The 23,320-nt window shown below is 39.0% G+C and overlaps 1 protein-coding gene across 6 annotated transcripts in view; it reads right to left on the bottom strand.

Annotated features, from left to right (window-relative positions):
- Window positions 1-23,320, bottom strand: part of Grm5 (glutamate metabotropic receptor 5) — a 561,776-nt gene that overhangs the window by 44,589 nt on the left and 493,867 nt on the right. For all 6 annotated transcript variants that reach the window (NM_001439436.1, NM_017012.3, NM_001439437.1 and 3 more), the window contains 1 exon segment: window positions 12,946-13,885. In NM_001439436.1, the coding sequence (NP_001426365.1) occupies window positions 12,946-13,885 (940 nt within the window).

The raw sequence follows: 23,320 nt of genomic DNA, 5'->3' as shown, positions 1-23,320 counted from the left end.
TCACAGTTGCTGGCAGCTTCTATATTCTGAAGTGGCTCATGGTGACCGAAAATAATAAGAGGAGGCAGCAACCAGTTTGTAGACAGAATAGAAACTGTGACTATGTTCCTCAATTTTTATCTATTTATTTTGACCTAGACAAAGTGAAAAATGTCAGCATATATACTTGCCTCACTAGAGAGCTTTATGTTATGCAGCATAAGGGTTCTTTTAGCAAGTTATTATTTAATCCTTACACAATGCCACAATAATTTTACAAGATAACATCACATTTATTGGGCATATATGCTGTTGAAAATATAAAAAATAAAAAAGTAGGGCTGTCTTTTATCCACAGCTAGGTCTACATCACAGTGCCCCAAGATATCTGCTAGATATCTTGGTAGAAACACATCCCAACTCCACAGCTGCCCAGTGTCTCCTGCTGCTATACACTTTCCTACACTCAAACCGTCACATAAAAGAACACATAACACAATTATCTTTGACCCAATTGGTAAGATATAATTGCCTACTTAAACACACAAAGCCCAGTACTATCCATCCCTTAAGAACATTAATAACAACCTGTAAATACACAGAGCAGTATCTTAACGCCACCTGCCATATTGTTCTGCCATGGCTTCTCTCCCCTCCCTCCTGTCTATTCCTCCTTCCCATTCCAGTCTCTCCTCTTCCTTCAAACTTTTCTCCTGCCCATCCTTCCTTCTCATCCAATGACAGGCCTCCTTCTATCCTGTACCTGCCCCTCACCTGTATTTTAAAATTCAATGGGGAAAAGGTTATGGTGAAGTTACCTGAGTTCTGAGTACGTGACTAGGCAGCAGTCCTTGGGGCAGTGGAATTAGCATCAAAATACAGATAACTCCAGGGCAAACCACAACACATACATGCAAAAGATGCTCCACCATGTCATATGGGCACATGTTCCACTATGTTCATAGAAGCGTTGTTTGTGATACTCAGAAGCTGGAAACAACCCAGATGTCCCACAACAGAAGAATGGATATGGAAAATGTGGTTCATTTACACAATGGAGTACTACTCAGCTATTAAAAATGGGGACACACTGAGTTTCACAGGCAAATAGATGGAACTAGAAAATATCATCCTGAGTGAGGTAAATCAGACCCCAAATAACATGCATGGTATGTACTAACTAATAATTGGATATTAGCCAAATAAAGTACAGAATACCCATGATACAATCCACAGAGCTCAAAATGGTTAACAAGTTGAAGGGCCCAAGTGAGGATGCCTCAATCCCATTTCAGAGGGAGAAGAAAGTAATTATAGGAAGCAGAGGGAGAGACCTGGATGGGAAAGAGCACAGGGAGGGGAAGAGGGGAACATGATCAAGTATTGGTGGGGGGAGGACTGAAGCCCTGAAGGCCAGCAGAGAGAATGGAAACAGGCAAACTCAGAATTTAGGAGGTGCGAGCAATATCCAGAATATACCAGAGAGCTGGGAGGTGAGAGACTCTCAGGACTTAAAGGGAGAGACCCTAGATGAGATCTCCTACAGTGGGGAGAGGGAACTTGTAGAGTCCACCTCCAATAGAAAACCAATGCATCAAGAGAGGGGGTGCCAGACCACAGTCAAAAACTCTGACCCATAATTGCTCTTGTCTGAAAGAAATTCAGGGATGGAAATGGAGAGGAGCCTGAGGGAAATGAGGTTCAGTGACAGGACAAATTAATATTCAGCTCAAGGAAAGGCCCCTAAGGCCTGACATTACTGTTGAAGTTATGTGTACTCACAAAAAGGGGCCTATCATGACTTCCCTCCGAAAGACCCAACAGATGCAGATATTTACACCCAGCCAATGAACAGAAGCTAAATTAGGGTATAGTTGGAAGAAGCTGAGGAGGAGGACGACCTATTAGGAGGACCAGCAGTCTCAACTAACCTGGACCCCCCCCCCCCCCGAGATTTCTCAGACACTGAGCTGCCAACCAGTCAGCATACAACTGATGTAAGCCAGCTGATCTGAGGCCCCACAACACGTATACAGCAGAGGACTGCTGGGTCTGCACTCAGAAAAGATGCACTTAACCATCCAGACACTGGAGGTCCCAGGGAGTGGGTGGGTCTGGTACGGTGGGTATTGGGGATTGAGTGGAAACATCCTTGAAGAGATGAGGAGTGGGTGAGGAGGTATGGAATGTGGAACAGTCAGAGGGTGGACGGGGAGGGGGATAAGATCTGGACTGTAAAAGAAAACATTAAATAAGATTTTAAAAAGGACTGTAGATATACCTATAGATATACTGATGAAACCGGAACACAAAATTGAAAAATAGCTAAAACCTCCCCAAGGAATGTTAGATTAAAAAAAAAAACTCACCTGCCAAAAGAAAACAAAAACAAAACAAAAACAAAAACTTCCAGATATGGTATCTTAAATCTATTACCAAAGAATGGAGATTTAGAGGGTGATGCCTCCCTATAATTGTACAATTATTCTCTGGTAAGTCTAGCCTCTCTGAATGCACGCTGACTACTTAGAAAATGAAGCTTTGGAACCTTCTTTTACATTATATGCCACCTGAGTTGTGTAGTGAGTGGCAGGACCCTATGAATAGGAGGAAGAAGGTAACTTTGTATGGATTTGGACTTTGTTGTATAATCAATAATATATATATTTATATATATATATACACCCTGTGTAATGCATATTTCCTTCCTCGTGTTATAGAATCTCAAACAGTTTAAATGTGTTCTCTATGGCTCCAAATTTTAAGGGTTGGAGCTGGAATTAGAATGTATACTTTAAGGCAAGACTTAGTTCATCACAACACAAAACCTCCAATTTATAGGATGAAAGACATAAATAGGCTGTGTTGTTCCACGATGTCAACTTGACTGTCCACCCACTTGTGATCTTTATTCACTTTAGACACTACAAATCAGAATAAATAAGGCAGAAATACATTTGCCATGATCTTATTGAAAAATAATTACAGAAAAAGTTATATGGTTGAGAAAATGACTGTAAGAGATAAAATACTCGAGTAGAAAAGGGCTTTGACAACTTTACTCCCTGAGTTTGAATCAAAGACTTTTTTCCATCACCTTTAATTCACTTCCTAAAGGTTTTATTTTGCCTCTATTCACATACTTGGGATTTTTCTCTTATAGTGATTGGAGAATAATAATTTCTACTACTAGATATAATATAAATTTTCTGAATGTTAATAAATTTAAAAACTTGTGAAGATCTAATGAGATATTTATTAAATAATTTAGCATGGTAATCACCATAAAACAGTTGCTTGATGTATGCTAGTGTATAAAAGTCAAAGTAACTTATTAATACCACACAATAATTTTTTGGTTTTCTAAGAGAGAGAAGAGGTCGAGGATACCTATGTATTGATTAAGGATGGAGATGGGAGACATATTATTTTTCTGAACATGGTTATGAGACATTTTTTGAACAAGTATAGTTATTGAACATTTGATGAATGAAACTATGGATAGGACATTAGGGTGGATGTGAAGACAAGACTCCCTGAGTTTCAGTTTCTGAGAACACAGAAAAGAAACCTGTTTTTTCTGCCCACCTCAGTTAGTGTATGAAACCAAGAAGATAAAGAATGGGCCATGCAAATGAGGTCCAGCAACAGGCTCAAAATGGGATCCAGCTCAAGGGGAGGCCCCAAGACCTGACATTGTTACTGAGGCTATGGTGTGCTCATAAAAAGGGGCCTATCATGATTTCCCTCCGAAAGATCCAACAAGTACCTAAAAGAGTCAGATACAGATATTTATACCCAACCAATGGACAGAAGCTGCTGACCCCTGTTGTTGAATTAGGGAAAAGCTGGAAGAAGCTGAGAAGGGCGACCCTATAGGAGGACCAGCAGTCTCACTTAACCTGAACTCACTAGATTTCTCAAACACCTGGGTCACCAATCAGTCAGCATACGCCAGCTGATATGAGGTCCCCAGCACATATACAACAGAGAACTGCCTAGTCTAGACACAGTCAGAGAAGATGCACTTAACCCTCAAAAGACTGGAGGTCCTAGGAAGTGGAAAGGTCTGGTGAAGTGGGGATGGGGACATCCTTTTGGAGAGGGGGTGGGGAAGAGGTATGGGATATGGAATAGTGAGAGGGTGGATTGAGAGGGGGTTAAAACTTGATTGCAAAAAATAGATTAAATAAAATTAAAAAAAAAAGAATTGTTCAGGCAAGACCAGCAAAGCTATCTGAGGGGAAAGGAGCAGCTCATGGAGGACACAATACTGAGAGTTGAAAACATTTATGAATTGCCTTACAGTACCCAGGGGGAGAGCCCTGGATATAATGTGTAGAACCTGCCTGAATCAAACATACAGATTCTTATTTGAACTGCTCATTTTTAGAGTTTCTTTTTCTCACAAAGCTTCCTTTTGCCCATCCTTGTTTAGCATAGATTCCTAACACAGCACTCCATCACATCATTTAATTTATTTGTATCTAGTTCTGCACCCTTCAAGAGATTAAGATAAGCCCAAAGATGGCATATTCTTGTTTCTCTGTTTTCTTGGTTTTGTTTGCTTTGATCTTAGTGTCCTCAGGATGTGAAAGGACGCTGCCTATGGAATACCTACTTAAGAGAAGTGTAAATCTTTAGATGTCTTACTTTTTAAGGACAAAGTGTTATTAGATTAGATCTGGGCAGTAAGGCCAACAGAAAGAAGTCATTTTCATTACTGTGCTGGAAATACATTTTTTACTTAAAAAAATTTCCAAGCTGAGAAAAATGTTTGGAGTTTTACAAGTTTGGTGCAGTTGTGGTACGTTGTGCTCATGTGTACATACAGGTCCTAAAGATGTGCTATCTGGGGTTTTTGAAACCATTCTTTTGTTTTTTAAACAATAGATTTCATTTTGAATCTTCACATGTGAATGCTGTGTACTGTATGAGCCGTGAGAGCTGCTTCTATGAGACTTATGATCAAATAAGTATACATCGCTTTTTGTATACCTGTCCTATTGAGGGCTGCTGACACTGAGGAGACTATAAGTGTATTCAAAAAAGCCTTGAATAGATATAAAATGATTGTTTGTATTCACTAAACAACTGATTTATGCCTGTAGGCCCTAGCACAGAGCTTGACAACTTCAGGTCTCAGCAAACATACATGAATAAGGAAAAACAAAACAAAACAAACAAACCAGATGCTAAGGATGTGCTCTAAACAAACAAATGCTGTAAAAGTCCAGATGGGGAAAGCTATGTGACATGATCTAACCTGATTGAATTTCTTTAAGGAATCTTTGCATTGGGAAATAAATAGGATTCAGGGAGACAAAAGAGACACAAAAACTCAAAAGAGCAAGAGATAACACTCGCATCGTTCTGCACAGACTAGTAATGCCTTAATGAACTCTAAGTAATTGGAATCACCCAAGCTCTGACAATATTTGGAGTGTCTTGGAATTCCAGGCATGTTTTAATTTGGTCAATAGATTTACATAAGACAGTATTTGGTTTAGTAGCTAGCCAAAGTGGGCCCTCAGAACAATGATAATCAAAGCAATGTTAATTAGTTAATTAAAACAGAAGTGGAAAGTGATAGTTTCTAAAATTAAGTTAGCAGCAACAATATTAATCATACTACAACTCGACCACAATCCCCAGGGAGTGTTTTTCTCTTCTACTAATTTAGCCATGAAATACTTACTGAATCTTAGAAATCCCACCTCATGTACCTAGAAATTCACAATCTTTTAGACCCAGAAATAGGCATACAAGGCTTAATGATTTATTTAAATCAGAAGTAGTTTTGTATTCATTTGTCAATTTGTGGCTGAAGTAAAGGCCTTAAGCAGAAGCCTGGCATTATCCCTTGACAATGACTTGCTGCTGTACCATGTCACATGTGAAATTAGTGTCTAGAACCAAAATGTTAATCACAGGGACCTCTATACATTGAAGGCATAAATAGCATGTTTCTATTAAAGAAAATGCTGTAGTGACTCATTCCATTTAAATAAGACTCTCCCTTTGCTATTTATGTGAGTTGAATGACTGATTCTGGGCCCTTTCCTTTGAGTTCTAGTGCAAGCCAGCTTCACTTCCCTGAAAACTGCTGGATCAGTTGGAATAAGCTGTGTGCCTTCCTCAGGAGCCCAGGGAGCCCATAGTCCTTCTCACTCCACAACCAAAGGCAGAAGTTGTCTCCTATTGTTGGCTCCTTCCTACTAACCATGAACTGCCCTTCAGCCATTTTACACATGCTTTCTGTTTAGGCTGTCATAATGTTTTCCACAACAAACTATCTGAAACATCATGTCTTCATAACATTAAAGGGTGTTTAAAGTTCTAAATGTAATTTAAAAACTGTACTATTTAATTTCTTTTTAAAAATAAAATTTCCAGACTGAGAAGTTTGGAAATTGGGGACTTTTGGTGCATCTGCTGTCTGTGCATGGGCTGAATCACTTTGTGTTCATGCGTACTTACAAGGTTGTTTGGATGTGCTTTCTAGCTTTATTAAATAATTCCTTTGTCTTTTAAAACAACAGGTTTTTACTGAATGAATTCATATGAATCCATACGTGAATGCTGTGTGCTTTGCTCAGATCTACCTCATTTCCTTCACTTGATCCTTATTCCGTTTCACTGGATTCCTGAACCAGCTCTACATTAACATTCCTTCAACTTCCAAGATTCGTGTTACACGTATGTGGAAATGGAAATTCTGAACAAGAGCATGCATCTGATCAAAACCTTGGTGCTGTCTTTCTGAGTTTGTTAAATCATTTCTTTTTTTTTTAAATTTAATTTTCTTGTGACATCTTCACATGTGAATACCATTTACTTTACTCATATTCATCCCATTCATTTCCTCTTTTTTCCTGCTTTCTATTCCCTAAGTCATACCCTCCACCTAAATCTTCCTCCCCCTGCCATACCCTTTCTACTTTAATTATGCATGCATGCACATGCGTACGCGTGCGCGCGCGCGCGCACACACACACACACACACACACACACACACACACACACACACACCCCTCTCTATTGATCAATTGGTTAATGGTCAATGTTTTGGCATAAGTTACTGATACTCTAAAACCATATTTAGACATTTGTCTGTGTGTGCATAGATGTGTACATATGCATATATACTATGCATCTTGAATATGAGTGAAAATGTCACATCGCTCCCTTTGAGTTTGTCAAATTATTCTTTACAAGTCACTTCTCTTGGATCTTCCTTGGAAAAGCTAACAGACTTTGCATAGAATATATTACAGGTTTTCTCTGTGTTCCTAAGTATATCGCTATTTCCAGTTTACAGGTTTTCCTGAATATATAAGATGCTTTTTTCTGTTATTAAGTATGTACTTGACACATGTTATTATCTGGAAATACTCTAAAACCCTCCTTTTTCTGTATTTATTTCCTTAACAAATTGTTATGGTATTTAATGTTCTGATTCTATTTTATCACTTTTAAAAACACTATAGATAAGAGTCTTGGGATAGGAAAGGGAATAAGTATGGGTTTTATTATAATTACAAAACATGTTGGTCTTTTGTCTCAAGAGGCGCACTAAATTTTTTTCTTTGTTTTCTTGTTTATAGTCAGATTTAATTCCAGCATTTTTTACCTGAGTAGCTATTAAAAACTTCCAGAAAGTCTCGCATAATTTGCAGATAAATATCATTGCATCAGAAATATGTGAATTTGCCAAAAAAGGAATTCTAAAGAATAAATTCTCAAAGTTAGAATGAATTTAAGGGTACCTTGAAAATACATCAGCATTTGTCAAATATGTATACCTACATGGATATGAAGAAACAGCAAAAACAAACAAAAAGAGGATGGTAAGAAAGCAGGAGTCTTTGCCAAGAAGAATGTAAAAAAAAGACCTGGTTCCTTGAAAACTGTTAAAAATAAACGTTACCCATTATCTTGAATAATGCCTGCATTGCTCATAGACATAGAACAAGTTCCACAGAAAGGGGAGATCCAACAGATTCTGTTAATGAATACCCTATGTGAGAACAAGAAAGACAAGGCTGAATACCGAGAGATGCCCTTGTAGGGACATGGCCACCTAGGATGCCTCTGCTTAGACCCTAAATCTGAAGCAGGTAATATCAAACAGTGTATTTCCAAGTTCAAAATTACATTCCTGTCAACATGTTTTTCTCTTTGCTGACATTTAAAGTAACAAAGTCCAGAAAGACTTGACATGAATATCTCAATTCTGAAATAGACTCAAAGTAATTGTGCATAAAATAAACATTTAAAAATGTCTTCAGTTACACGTTATGCAAACAAAAAAGAAATTTCATCATTCTCTTCTTCCAAAATAAGAGCGGTGCCCAATGCTCCAAAATGCAGGTGCACAGCAGTACCGTGTATACTGGCAATACATAGTTGGGCATCCCTTTTTATTGTATTAGTAGTATTACTTTATTTATTAATTTATTAATAGATTTATTTATTTATTAAATGTGAAACTAGTTGGGTTGGATAGTTTTATTTCACTTTACACAAGTTAGGTTCACTAGAGAGAAGAGAAACCTCATTAGAGAAAATGCCTACATAGGATTGAGATACAACCACATCTGTGGAATGATTTCTTAGTAAGTGTCTGATAACTGGGGGGCTAGCCAAAATGGGGTAGACATCTCTGGGTTCTATGAAAAGAAAGCTGAAAAAGTCATTAGACAGGTATGTATGAGCTATTTTATGTTCCCTTTGCCAACATTATATGATATAGCTCACTAATGACCATGGCAATCCATCAGCCCCCTCAAAAAATAGTATCTATAGTGCTGTGCTTCTTAATAAACTTGCTCAGCATTTGTCAAAGTTTGTAAAAGACTTCTTCAACCCATATTTTATCTTCGCAATTATGTATCTTCTCTATCTTTTTCATACTCTGGCACTTCTTTTTGAGATCCTGTCACTGAGGAACATCCTGCTAATCCAGGTCAACATAACCATAAAACAACTTGATAGGTCTCTTATTGGGATTATTTTGAATCTACAAGTTACTTTAGGAAAAAATATTATCATGAACATGTTAAATATTTTTTATGTCCATAAACATGGAAAAATCTATGTATTTAGAAGTTTTTTCTCTTTCATCAATGTTTATAGTTTTCTTCATGTGTCAAACTTATATTGTTAGATTTAGTTTTCTGAGTCTATTTTTGGTGTTAGTATAGACTGTCCTATTGTTAACCTGCATTTTGGTTCAAGGCACTGTTGGAAGAAAAGAAAAATGAAACTCTATATTTTCTTATTGCATAATGTATGAAGGCAGGAACTCAAAGTGTTTATTTTATGCTAAATTACATTATTTTGAGTATATTGCTGTGTTACAATCATATATATGTACATATATTTACATATAATATATGTGTACATATGATATACAATTATATTGAATTTATGCAGTGCATACATATATAATGCAGGCTATCTCACAAATGCCCTATCCTGATGAAGACATATAGACAATGGATGGCTGCTGAGAGAAAAAGAATTAGTCTTCCTTCTGCGTTTTTATTGATACATGCCAGGTAACTCCAAATCTACTCATCAAAATTCAAAAAATAGCAAAAAAAAATGCATTCCTTAAAAGAAAGAAACCCCAGTGTAAAGAGAAAATATCATCTTAAACGGCTTTGCTTGCTTTTCAGCATCTGCCAATAGTTTGAAAACAGCTGTTCACTCCTAGAATGCATTGAAGAATCAAGCTAACTTTATCTTGCGCGCACATCCTTTTGAAATAAGGTTACCTCAGAGTAAAGCTACAAGATGTTTTCTGCTGTCCTTTCAAGTTCTTTCAAAGTTCATTTGCCCAGTTTTTGTTTTTTAAGAAAACAGATTTTTCCTTGATCTTTTTCTAGCAAAAAAATAAATAAACGAGTAGAAACTTATCCTTTTTACCAAAAGCTTAAGCATTTGTCATGCCTGTCTCTGAGTGACCTGGAAGCCGAGAAGGTGTCACACACATGGTTAGCATTACCTTTTGGTGCCTTGCTCATCGTTAAATGATTTGAAATGTAAATTACAGATACTCTGTAACAATAATCAGATTTATTTTTTCATTCGGAAAAAAATGGAGAGAACAAACATAGAACAAATTAAAAGATTTTAAGTATAGTGTGGGGTAAAATTGCTTTAAGTGTTGCTTGTATTAAATGGCCTTTACATTTCACTTAAAAAATGATTGGGAAGAGTTAATTAATGAATAATTAGTCGTTTTACTACAATATTTGATAGCATTTAACCCTAAGCAAAGAATAGAAGTTTTCTATTCTACATTACTTGACAAAATAATAATTTGTTTCCAAGGAAAGATTTCATGAGATATTTTACAAAGAGTGCACCTGTAAATGCTCCACTTGGATGAGCACAAGTCGAGACCCAGGTTAAAAACTGCTCCATCACATGCAAGACATGTAGTGATAAATAAGTCTTCTAATGATGCTCAACCTTATGGTCCTTATCTGAAAATTGGATTGGGTGAATACTGATATTTGTCACATTTCAAGACAACTATATATGTTAGATGAATAAAATATATGAAAAATTCTATATAAAGTGAGCACGTTGCAGAACATAGCAGTTGGCCAACACTCAAGACTTCTGATTCATATTCTTTAAACTGCCAGTGTATTTCTTTCCCACTTACCAGTTTCCTTATCTTTTTCTATTATTCAAACCACTATTGCTGTGTTTTAACAATCTCTGTTGAAGAAAAATTTCATCAGTTTATGCAGTGAAAACTACCACACATTTTCCCCAACCAGTTTTCTTTATAAACACTGTCATGCTAAAGTGACTACTTTCTCAGTTTATGGTAGATATTTGAGTAAGTTTTGTTTAATGAGACATAATGACCATTTTTTTAATAGGATTCTGACAAGACTGTTATCTAACAAGTAGAACCAGTTTATGGAGATCTGAAAATGGGTTCTTGCAATTAAGCCTGATTTTAAAAAGCTTTCTGTTCTTGACTGCTTTCTACAAGTTGTTCCTAAGCATTAGTATATTCTTTAAAATCAGACTATTATATACTATTTCATAGTTTATTGAACAGACTAAAATAATTCATTCAAGTTGATATTTATAAAAGCCAGGAATAGCTACTCATGCAATTCTGCTTAAAACGTATAGTCCCCCCTCTCTATTTCCTCTCCAAGAGGGTATAGTAATTGTTGGATACAGTTGCTGAAACTTTTAATTGTTTCAATATTCTTTATTTAAAGCATGGAATTATCACTCTTTAAAACAGAGAATTATCTATATTGTTCCCGGTGGATGATGGGTGATGAAGGGCAGGATAGAAGGAAATACAAGGACAAAAAGTGGAGTAGAGACTGAGAGAAAGGCCATCCAGAGACTGCCCCACCTGGGGATCCATCCCATATGCAGCCACCAAATCCAGATTCTATTGCTGATGCCAAGAAGTGCTTGCTGACAGGGGTCTGATATAGCTGTCTCCTGAGAGGCTCTGCCAGAGCCTGACCAATACAGATGCAGATGCTTGCAGCCAACCATGAGACTGAGCATGGGACCCCAATGAAGGAGTTAGGGGAAGGATTGTAGGAGCTGAAGGGGTTTTCAATCCCATAGGAAGAACAGCAATACCAATCCAGACTCCTAAACCACCAACGGAAGATGACACATGGAGGGATCCATGGCTCCAGCTGCATATGCAGCAGAGTCCTGCCTTACCTTCCCCTCAATGGGAAGGGAGGTTCTTGATCCTATAGAGAATTGATGCCTCAAAGAAGGTAGATTCTAGAGAGGTGAGGTGGGAGTGGGTGGGTGGGGGAGTACTGCCTTAAAGGCAAAGGGCAGGGGGTATGGGATGAAGATATATGTGGATGGGAAACCAAGAAGGGGGACAACATTTGAAAAGTAAATAAACAAAATAACCAATACAAAAAAGAAGGAACGCATAGAGCAACTAACTAGAAAAAACAGGAGTCAGAGCCAGTGTGGAATAATATCAATTGGTGACTTCATAATGAAGTGAAAGAGGGTAAATCAAGGTAGAGCTAGCATATGAGCTGCTAATGCCTAAAGGCCTGGTTTTCAGGATTTTAGTTATCTACTGAAGACCTTCCTAAGCCCCAACACCTGAGCTCAATAGCACAAGGTAGAATTCAATTATTGAAAAGGCCCCACTCTGACATTCCCCTACACTGAAAGCCACTTATTTTTCAGTTGAAAGTTATTTGGCTTACATTAACTTATCCAATATTTAGAAAGACTATCAAATCTCCGTAAAGATTTCCTAACCAGCTTTTTGGTAGGCAGTTCCAAAGTAGAGGAAATTTTTATTTATAGTCCATAGATCTATGGAATAGTACCACCTTATTTTCAATTCTCAGCAATCTGTGTAACTTTTACTATTTTAGAATTTGTTCTCAAGAGTCATGATCTCCATTTTGAATCTTGGAAATAGTTACAAGGGTGATACTCAAATTCACGTATGCATTGACTATTGGGTCCACATCATTTGCAGCCTTAACTAGCTATTTATCTGCTGATAATGATATTGAACATAGAGTATAATAGGAATCTAGGCAACAAAGAATTGGAAACCTAATGAATTTAGTACAGGTATATGCAAAGCTATTGTGTTATTTCATCCTTTTGGGCTCTTATAACATCTCCCAGAAAGTGTTCAACTAATTTTAAACTAAAATTTAACACAGATCTGCTCTTTTTGTCCTTCTGAACAAACTACTGTTTTATTAGTAATCTTGATTCCTGTGCTTCTAACCATAGCTTTCATAACTGTACCACACTCCATCAACCCTACAATAAACGTTGGAAAATGGACTCAAACCCTGAAGCACAGGGACTCATCTAGTTTCCACCATGCTGACATCTATTGAAATGCTAGAAGGCTAATGCAACTGTTTCCCTAGCAGACATGCGCTGCTATGCTCTCACAACTATTACCTTAGGGTTTCCCCAGAGGAGCCCCTCCTCTTCCACAGGTTGACTAGGCTGCTGGATCTGCTGGCAGCGGACGATGATTTGCCGTCTCCTACATGCATGCGTACCACTGTAGAGGTTGTGAAGGCGCTGCGCACATTTCTCTCCGGTTTGGCTAGGATGATGTACACCTTCGGGACAAACATGCAACCCAGGGCCACTGTGGCACTGAGGCTGACTGAAAAACACATGGTGATGATTTTGTAGTTGCTGCCAAAGTAGATAGGCACGAAGGCCAGCCATATGATGCAGGTTGTGTACATGGTGAAAGCAATATATTTGGCCTCATTAAAGTTGGCTGGAACATTTCTGGTCTTAAACGCATAGAACGTGCAACTCAAAATCAATAATCCATTGTATCCAAGAGGAGTAACAACCCCTAGGTTGGTGGTGTTACAAATCAAGTAGACTTCTCGGATGCTTGGATAGTCATGCATTATATCCGGAGGCTCCATGATAAAGAGGGCCACGATAATGCCCAGCTGAATACAGATGAGAATGAAAGCGATCACTAACTGAGCACAGGCGCTCATGAATCTGGGCTTCTTGGTACAGATTTTTTTCTTGCTTCCAGCTAGAATCCTTGCAATACGGTTGGTCTTGGTTACAAGGGCTGAGTAGCTCATGGCTGGAGAGAGTCCAATGCCAATTCTCTGAAGATAGCAGTAAATCTGCTTGGGCTTTGCAATGAGGCAAAAGGTACATAAGTATCCCAGGCAGATGCCAGCAAGGATAATGTAGCAGAGCTCCCTGCTGGAGGACTTGACCACCGGAGTGTCCCGATAAATGATGAAGATTACAGTAACGAATAAGGTGGCTAGCAGACCGAGGCAGGCAAACACCACAGCTGCAATCGGCTCAGGGTCACCCCAGCGAAGATACTGGACTGGGATCAAGTCACAGCCTGCAGAGACACAAACGCATATTGAAAAAGAGTGAGAGAAACATTTTTGCTTTACAAGTTCCCAATTTACAAGCAGCTGCTTTTGATCATTTCAATCTGCCATTTACCTTTATAATTTCAGTCTCTTGTACAATTTACTCCTTCAAAGATTCATTTAGGATTATAAAAATTGTCAAGTGTATGCTGTTTGATAGGCGCTGCCCTACATTTTGAAACTAAATGATGACAATATTTTTTCCTGCCATCATAAAAATTAATTGGGGTCTTTAAGACACTTGCATATAACTGGAGCAAAGACTAAGGAGAAATTCCATGTCTTCATTCTTAGCCAGGAGCAACTAAAGGTCACTACAGTAGGAAGTAACAAATGTTACTATGACAGTATGTAAAATTGGGATTTGGGGAACAGAGGTCACCTATGAGAAAAGAAAAAATGAAAGGAGGCTTCAGTGCAATAATGTGTTACATGCTCCTGGATGAGGCTTCACAGCAGGCAAGTGGGACATCTTGCAGGTCAGAGAGTCACTATTAAGAACTGCATAGAGAAATGGTATGAACAGCTTCGTGTGGCTGTTTTCAAATATGTTTGGGTTGGTGTATGAAATCAGGCTGTAGACAGAGCTGCAAACTATTTCAGAGCCATCTAAACTGTTTGAAAGATACAGGAGGATATGAAAAATTATTGTGTGCAAGGTGATCAACACTGGTAAGGAAGAGGTAAGACTAAAAAGAATCTTTGTTTTAGATGATACATGTATATTAGCCAAAAAAGTACTGACTACCTAGGATACAACCTACAGACTATAAGAAGTGTAACAAGCAGAAAGGTCCAAGTGAGGAGGCTTCAATCTTAGAAGGGGGGCAGAAATAATCACTGGAGGTAGAGAGAGGGAGGGGTCTGCATGAGAGAGGGGAGAGGGAGGGGAAAAGGGGAACAGCATTAGATATTCTGGGGTCCAGGAGAGAAGCCTGAGGGCCAAGAGAATGAATGGAAATAAGCAGGTTGGGAGGGTGGGAGGTGGGGAACCCTCTAGAAAGCACCAGAGACTTGGGAGGTGAGAGACTGTCAGGATTCACTGGGGGTGACCTTAGCCAAAATGCTCAATACTGGGGAGAGGGAACTTGAAGAATCCACCTTCAGTGGACAGGCAGGGCCTCAAGTGGAGGGACAGGGTGACAACCCACAAACAAAATTTCTGACCCAGAATTGTTCCTGTCTAAAAGAACTGCAGGGACAAAAGTGAAGAAAAAAATGAAGGAAAGGCAGTCCAATCATCAGCCCAACTTGGATCTATCTCATGGGATTGCGGGGCACCAAGGCCTGACACTATTACTGATGCTATGATATGCTCACAAACAGCAGCCTGGCATGGATGTCGTTTGAAAGGCCCCACCAGCTGAACGAGAAGAGGCAGATGCACGCCTAACCATTGGACTGAAGTTGAGGACCTCTGTGGTTGAATTAGGGGAAGGATTGACAAAGCTGAAAGGGAGAGTGAACCCATAGGAAGACCAGCAGACTCAAGTAACCTCGACCCTAGGAAGCTCCCAGAGACTGAGTCAAAAACCAGGCGCATACAAAGGCCGGTCCTAGGCCCCTGGCAATATATAGCATAGGTTTGGCCTCAGTGTGAGAAGATGGGCTTAATCTTTGTAAGACTTGAGGCCCCAGGGAATGGGTTGGTCTGGTGGGAGGGAGCACCCTCTCTGAGGCAAGGGGTCGGAACACGATAAGGAACTTTGGGAGAAGGGATGTGGAGGAGGCAATGACTAGAATGTAAATAAAATAAAATAAAATAAAATAACTTAAAAAAAAGAGTGCTGGCCTTATAAAAACAGAAAAGAAAATATTTAAAAAACAAACTTTGTTTTAGATGTTGTAGATAGGAGGATGCTCCTGAAAACAATGGAAGTTTAAAATTACTTTTATAAAAATCAAACACAAGTACCATTGAAAAATTGGAAGGAACGATACCTTTCTTGCATCATGTATTTCAGGTTTTAGCTAGTTAGGCTACTGTAGGATCAATGGAGGAGTTATGTGCCTGAAACCATCTGCGTACATTATAAAACTGCTTCTACTAAAAAAAACTTTATTAGCATTTTCACAAATTGTTAAGAGATGTAACTTAAACTGCCCCATTCGGGGATCCATCCCTTATGCAGCCACCAAACCCAGCCACTATTGCTGATGCCAAGAAGTGCTTGCAGACAGGAACCTGTTATGGATGTCTGCCAGAGCCTTACAGATACAAATGCGAATGTTTGCAACCAACCAGTGCTTGCAACCAACTACCAGGCTGAGAATGGGGACCCCAATGGATGAATTAGGGAAAGGACTGAAGAAACTGAAGGGATTTGCAGCCCCTCAGGAGGAATAACAAAGTCAACCTACTGCTACCCCCTGCAGAGTTCCCAAGGACAAAACCATCAACCAAAGAGGGACCCATGGCTCCAGCTGCATATGTAGCATAGGACTGCCTTATCTGTCATAAATGGTCCTGTGGAGACTCAATGCCCCAGAGAAGGGGGATTCTAGGGTGATGAGGCAGGAGTGGGTGGGTGGGTGAGCACCCTCAAAGAAGCAGAGGGGAGAGAAGTGGGATAGGGGGCTTTTGGAGGGGAAACCAGGAAGGGGAATAACATTTGAAATGTAAATAAATAAAATAACCAATAAAAAATTTTAAAAAAGAAAAGAAAAAAGATATAACCTACACATTTTGTGACTATTCTAGAGTAAATATAATATACCTGTATAAATTATATACATCTTTAATTTTAAACAAATACAATCTCACTGCTAATGCATAGATATGAACAGAACACTGTTAACCCAGGCACTAAGACCAACAATTACTTAACAGCTGTTGCAGGGTAAAGGACACCACCAATTGAACAAAGCAGCAGCCCATAGAATGGGGAAAGATTTTTCCCAACTCCACATCCAAAGGAGAACTAACAAGCACAATACAATGAACCCAAGAAACTAAATAAAAAGCAAAACTAAACAAAACAGAAAACAAATAAGCCAATTGAAAAAAATGAGCCTCAGTGGTAGAGAATGCCTCACAGAGACTTGATATGCCAGTGTTGGGGGTTACTCAAGGGACCCTCACCCACTAAGGAGATAAGGGAAAGGAGATGGGGAAAGAATTAGGGTTGGGAGTGACCAAGAGCAGAGCAGTGAGTAGGGTGTAAATTGAATAATTAAAAAAATTTAAAAAGAATAAAATGGAATAAAGATCTAAATAGAGAATTCTCAAAGGAGGAAACTCTAATGGCTGGGAAACACATGTTCAACATGCTGAGCTTTGAGGGATATGCAAGTAAGAATTACCTTTAGATTTCATTTTACCCTTGTCAGAGTAATACAGGTAATGATAAATTACAATGATGTTCTAGAAAAAGAGAAATATTCTTCCATTACTTGTGGGAGTTCAAAATTTGACCTCCACTATTTAAGTCAGTACGACTTAGGAAAGATGGAAATGATCTAAATCAATATTCAGCTATACCACTCTTGGGTATATACCCAAAGGTGCTTTATCTTACCATAGGAACACTTGCTCAACCATGTGCATTGCTGTTCTATTCCTAATAATTCCAAATGGGAAATAATCTAGATGTTACTCACAAGAAAAATAGATAAAGAAACTGTGGTACATCTGTACAATGAATTACCACTAGCTATTAAAAAAACTGATGTCATGAAATTTTCAAGCAAATGGACAGAACTCAGAAAAAAAAAATCAACCTGAGTAAGGTAACTCAGACTCAGGAGATAAATATGGTATGTATTTACTTACTTGTGGCTATTAATCATTTAATACATACTGATCAAGCTACAATCTGTGTACCCAGAGAGTTTAGGCATAGAGGAAAGACAGAGTTGCCATTTGAGGCTTGTATGGAAACCTGGTATAATAGAAACTTGCAATCATATATGAAGGCATACTAACAAAAGTCTTGGAATAATGAGGGAGATGGAAGGTCAACTGGTCACCTATTTCGCCAAGTGAAGCTCTTATTCAATTAGATTGTTGGCCTAAAGGGTTCCCTGAAAATCCTCCAGCAATCCAATCAAGACAACAGTCAAGACAGTCGGTTGCTCTCATAAACTGGTCCCATTGCCAAGACAACACTCACAAAGGTCACTGATTATAGAGAGGTTGAGCTATGCCTACATAAAATCCTTGTCTCTGTATTCTAGTGTCTTTGCTGTGTAAAGGTACTCTGCATACTATCAAGATAGGAATATAAACAACAACCCAAATGCAAAATCTTTGATCTACAATCTGGCATTTCTACAAAATAAGTATGCTAGAGCAACGGTGGCACAAATCTTGTAGAAGTAACCAACTAACATCTTCTTTGACTTAAAGCTCCCTCCATGAGATTGAACCTCTATACCTGAAACTGCTTGGGCGACTAATAACCAGAGAATAGATACTCTAGAAATCTATGATAAAATCAAATACAAGTCCAAAAAAACCCTAGTAACTATAAAACGATTCTTAATGATAGTCTGTTCTACTCATAGACCAGTGCCTTATGCAGCCATTATCAGAGAAATTTCCTCCAGCAGCAGATGGGAATAACTACACACATGGACATTATACAGAAAGAAAGAGAGACCTTGAGACACACAATTCCAATGTCTCCATCAAATTCCTACCCTCAGAACTCAGGTAACTCCATAGAAGAGGAGGTAGAAAGACTGTAAGAGCCAGACTGGATGAAGAACAGCAGGAGAAACATGCCCTCCAAAACAACTGAGCAAACTGCATATAAACTCATGGAGACTGAAACAGCAATAACAGGGCCTACATAGATCTACACAAGGTCCTCTGCATATGTACTGTAGTGTTTATTTTTAGTACTTGTATGGGACTCCTGCTTGTGTGAATGAATGGATCTTTGATTCTTTTGCCTTCTCTTCCAGGCCTTTTATTTTACTGTTGCTTTGTCTTGTTTACTCTGAAATGACAGAGTTTTTGTTTTATCTAATTATATTTAATGTTATGAAAAATTATAAAAATATTTTAATTTAAAAATATCATGAGAAGGGTTAAAAGATCAAGCATAATTTGAAGGGAGGACCATCCAGTGACTGGACTAACTTGAGACCCATGGCATAATAGGGTTCCAGCCCTGACACTATTAAAGATATTCTCCTATACTCACAGTCAGGAGCCCAGAATAAATGTCCTAAGAGAGGTTTCATCCAGAAATTGATGGAACCCTAGCCAAAGATTAAGTAGAACTTTTGAAAACCTGTGGAAGAGAGGGGAAAAGGAAAGAAAGAGCCAGGGAGGTCAAGTGCACTGCAAGAAAAACTACATAATCAACTAACCTGGGCCCACAGGGTCTCATAGAGACTGAATTGCCAACCAGAGAGCATGCATGGAACAGACCTAGGCCCTTCACTACATATGTAAGAGTTGTGCAGCTGGATCGTCATGTGGGACTCCTAAAGTGGGAACAAGGGCTGTCTCTGAGCATTGCCTGCCTTTGGATTTCTTTCCTCTAGTTAGACTGCCTTATCTGGTCTTAATAGAAGAAAATGGACCTAGTCTTACTGCAACTTGATACCAAGGCTGGTTGACATTCACTGGAGACCTCCCCTCTTCTGATAATAAGATAAGGAGAGGTGGATGCCAAGAAGTGGGGATGAGGTAGGAGGAAGGGATTGGGAGGAGAGGCGGAAGGGGAAACTGTGATTGAGATATAAGTAAATAATAAAAAAAAATCTCCCCACAAAAATTGTGAATAGTCAGCTCAAAGTAAATATAAGTTATTATTTACATATTTAATTATAAACAAACACATATCTCACTGCTAAGGTGTAAATCTATGTTCATTTTTTAGTGACACATAGTCACATACAATAATTACACATTAAAATAAAAGTGGCTAAGGCTACAGATCAGTTGATAGAATGCTTAGCTAGAATGCACAAAATCACAAATTTGATTTCTAAGCTATATAAACTGTGGACAGTAAGACATGCTTATAATCCCACCAGTGAAGAAGTCTAAGGTCATCATTAATTACATTGTCGGTTGGAGGTAGTTCCTGGGAGACAAAATCCCATCTCAATAAAAAATATTTATTTGCTTAATTAATAAGAGTTTTAAAAATACTACTTTTGATAATTTAGTGTGTCATAGAGTTTTTGCTTATAAATTTTCCCTTATAAAAAGTACTTTTCAAAAGAAAGAATTAATCATTTTTATCTTTATTCTTAAGGAACAATGCATCTATGGCTGTGATTTAACAATGAAGCTCATTGTCAAAAGCAGTTAATTATATAGATGTTGTTTCCTCTGTTATGCATTTTTAGTTTCCACATGTTATTACTAACATCGGGAAAATTCTATGTGATATGAAGCAGGATTCTTTTACAACATAAAGAAGCAACAGAAAAGTTTTCATGTCTAACTTAAGGGCTTTCTATTAATACAGTTCTCTGCTATTCTGCTTTTAATTCCCTTTTATCTAAATGTAATTAGTACCCCAATGTCTAAAATACTTGCACAGGATAGCATTAATCATCATTTTTATGCAAGGTAGATTCTCGAATTCTTCATGTACAATCCATTACCCTTGTGTATGTAACTAATGGCAAGTCATTAACTTTATGTGTTGAGAAACTATGCATAAGATATGACTCTCATGTGTTGTCATTATTTGGACTTTATCTAAATTTATACATTCATATGAATATTGTTTCATTTAATGTGAACCACTTAGAAGGTTTTGTGTGTAGTTAAATGGTAACATCATTGTACAAAGCCCTTTTGTAACTGTACTTCATGAATAGATTAGACTCATTATAAGGTTATGATCAACAAATTTTGCAGTGGAATGACATCCTGGGCTTTTAGCCACAGACACTGCACCACAATCCTTTAAGGAGTGTAACAAAATAAAATTCAATGATATAAACTTAGAGGATTTTGAGGCAGTATGCTGTGGTAGGGAATCAAATATTTTCTTTAAAAAATATCACCTTATAAATATTCAGTATGAATACCAATCCCCATCTGCCTGGTTCTTTCTGCAGAGACAAACTGATAGCTAGTCTGCTCCCCTGAAGAGGCTATATCCTGAGACATACCAAAGGATCCACTACACTCAGCATTTGGTAATAGCCCCCTCCCCAAATCCCGCAGTAGCTTTTGGGGGCCAGTGGACTTGGGGACCCACCATCCCCCAAGACCCCACCTGCTGGATACCAATTCCCTTTCAACTGGCTTACCAGAGGATCCGCTGTACTCAGAACATTTGATAGCATATCCTGAAGCAGACCAGAAGAACCACTGCACTGAAAATATTTGATACCACATCCTGAGGTATCTCAGGGGATCTGCTACACCCAGGGTATCTGACACTAAACTGGAGACTTCCCAGGAGATTCACTGCACCCAGGATACACAGCTTGATGGAATCCCAGAAGTTCCTCTGTACACAGGACAACTGGCCAATTGTCACCAGAGTCTGAAGACCTCCCAGAGTTCTGTGGCATGCAAGGCAACTGACTCCAAAGACTGAAAGCCTCCCTGGACTTCTGCTGCACACAAAGAAACAGAAAATGTTGACAACCCCCCTCCCCTGGAGAACAGCTTCACATAGGACAACAGTGTGACTGCTCCTCCTCTGAAGACCCAACAGTCTGAAGGCCTCCCAAGAGATCTACTGCAGCCAAGGCAACAAATCAGCAGATTCTCTGAACCTCTGAATGCTCTCCAGCTGTAAGGTCCCGCAGGAGGTCTGCTACAGTCAGGGCCACAGGCCTACCAGGAAACCAGAGGCAGACTACAGACAAAGTCACCCACCCAGACCAGCAAACACTAGGGATAACCAGATGGTGAGAGGCAAGCACAAGACCATAAGCAACAGAAGCCAACATACGTGGGCATCATCAGAACCCAGTTTTCCTGCCACAGCAAGCCATGAATACACCAACACACCTGAAAATCGGGGAGCTGGCCTAAAGTCCCATCTCATGAAGATAATAGAGTCCTTTAAGGAGGATATGAATAACTTACTGAATGAAATAGAGGAAAACACAGGTAAACAGGTAGAAGCCCTTAAAGAGGGAACAAATAAATCCCTTAAAGAAATACAGAAAGGCACCCAAATCCTGTGGGGAAGAGAGTAGACTACCCAGGAGTGCAGACATCCTGAGGCCACAGGATAGACTGCTACCTCTGCACACTTCAGCCCACATCCTTGGTCCAAGGGGAAACTGCACAGTGCCTCTGGACAGAGGGATATAGGAACAGACAGCCACGGTAACCATGGTTCTGATCTGTGCCCAGGACTGAACTTATCCTGCCAAACGGCTCCCTGCACTCAAATCCTGTGGGGGAGAGAGCTGGAACCTCAGAAGTGTGGATACTCCTGAAAGTCAGAGGAGAATACCCTCCTCCCACAGTCCAGACACAAGAGGGAATTGCATAGTGCCAACTCTGCCTGCTGGGTGCAAGGTCCTACATCAGCAATCAGGGGCAGGACTCTTTGATACCTGCCCCCGCCTAAAGCTGGAAGACAGTCTCCAGGAGTGCTGCCACAGCTGAGAGCAGAGCACCTGTTCTCAGGAAAGGCTGAGGGAAATAGGGAAATAGGGAAACAGGGAAACAGTTCTACAGGAGTGCTGACACTGAGTCCTACAGCAGGGCCAAGTCACTCCCAGAAACAGCAAGACAAGCAAACACCAGAGACAACCCAATGGCTAGAGGCAAGCACAGGAACCTAATCAACAGAAACTAAGACTACTTGGCATCATCAGAGCCTAGTTCTCCCACCAAAGAAAATACTGGATCTCCAAACACACCAGAAAAGCAAGATTTAGATTTGAAATAACATTTTTTTGATAATGATGGAGGACTTAGAGGAAGACATAAAGAAGGCCCTTAGAGAAAAGCAGGAAAACACAAGTAAACAAGTAGAAGCCCTTAGAGAGGAAACACAAAATCCCTGAAAGAATTACAGGAAAACACAACCAAACAGGTGAAGGAATTGAAAATGGAAATAGAAACAATAAAGAAAGCACGAAGGGAAACAACCATGGATATAGAAAACCAAAGGAAGAGACAAGGAGTCATAGACACAAGCATCACCAACAGAATACAAGAGATAGAAGAGAAAATCTCAGGGGCAGAAGATACCATAGAAAAACATCAACACAACTGTCAAAGATAATGTAAAACGCAAAAAGCTCCTAGCCCAAAACATACAGGAAGTCCAGGATACAATGATAAGAATAAACCTAAGGATAATAGTTATAGAAGAAAGCGAAGACTCCCAACTTAAGGGGCCAGTAAATATATTCAACAAAATTATAGAAGAAAACTTTTCTAACCTAAAGAAAGAGATTCCCATAAACATACAGGAAGCCTATAGAACTCCAAATAGTTTGGACCAGAAGAG

This window comes from Rattus norvegicus, chromosome 1 (genome assembly GCF_021556685.1).
Source record: "Rattus norvegicus strain SHRSP/BbbUtx chromosome 1, alternate assembly SHRSP_T2T, whole genome shotgun sequence".
NCBI lineage: Eukaryota > Metazoa > Chordata > Mammalia > Rodentia > Muridae > Rattus > Rattus norvegicus.
This window is presented reverse-complemented; position numbering and strand designations above follow the sequence as displayed.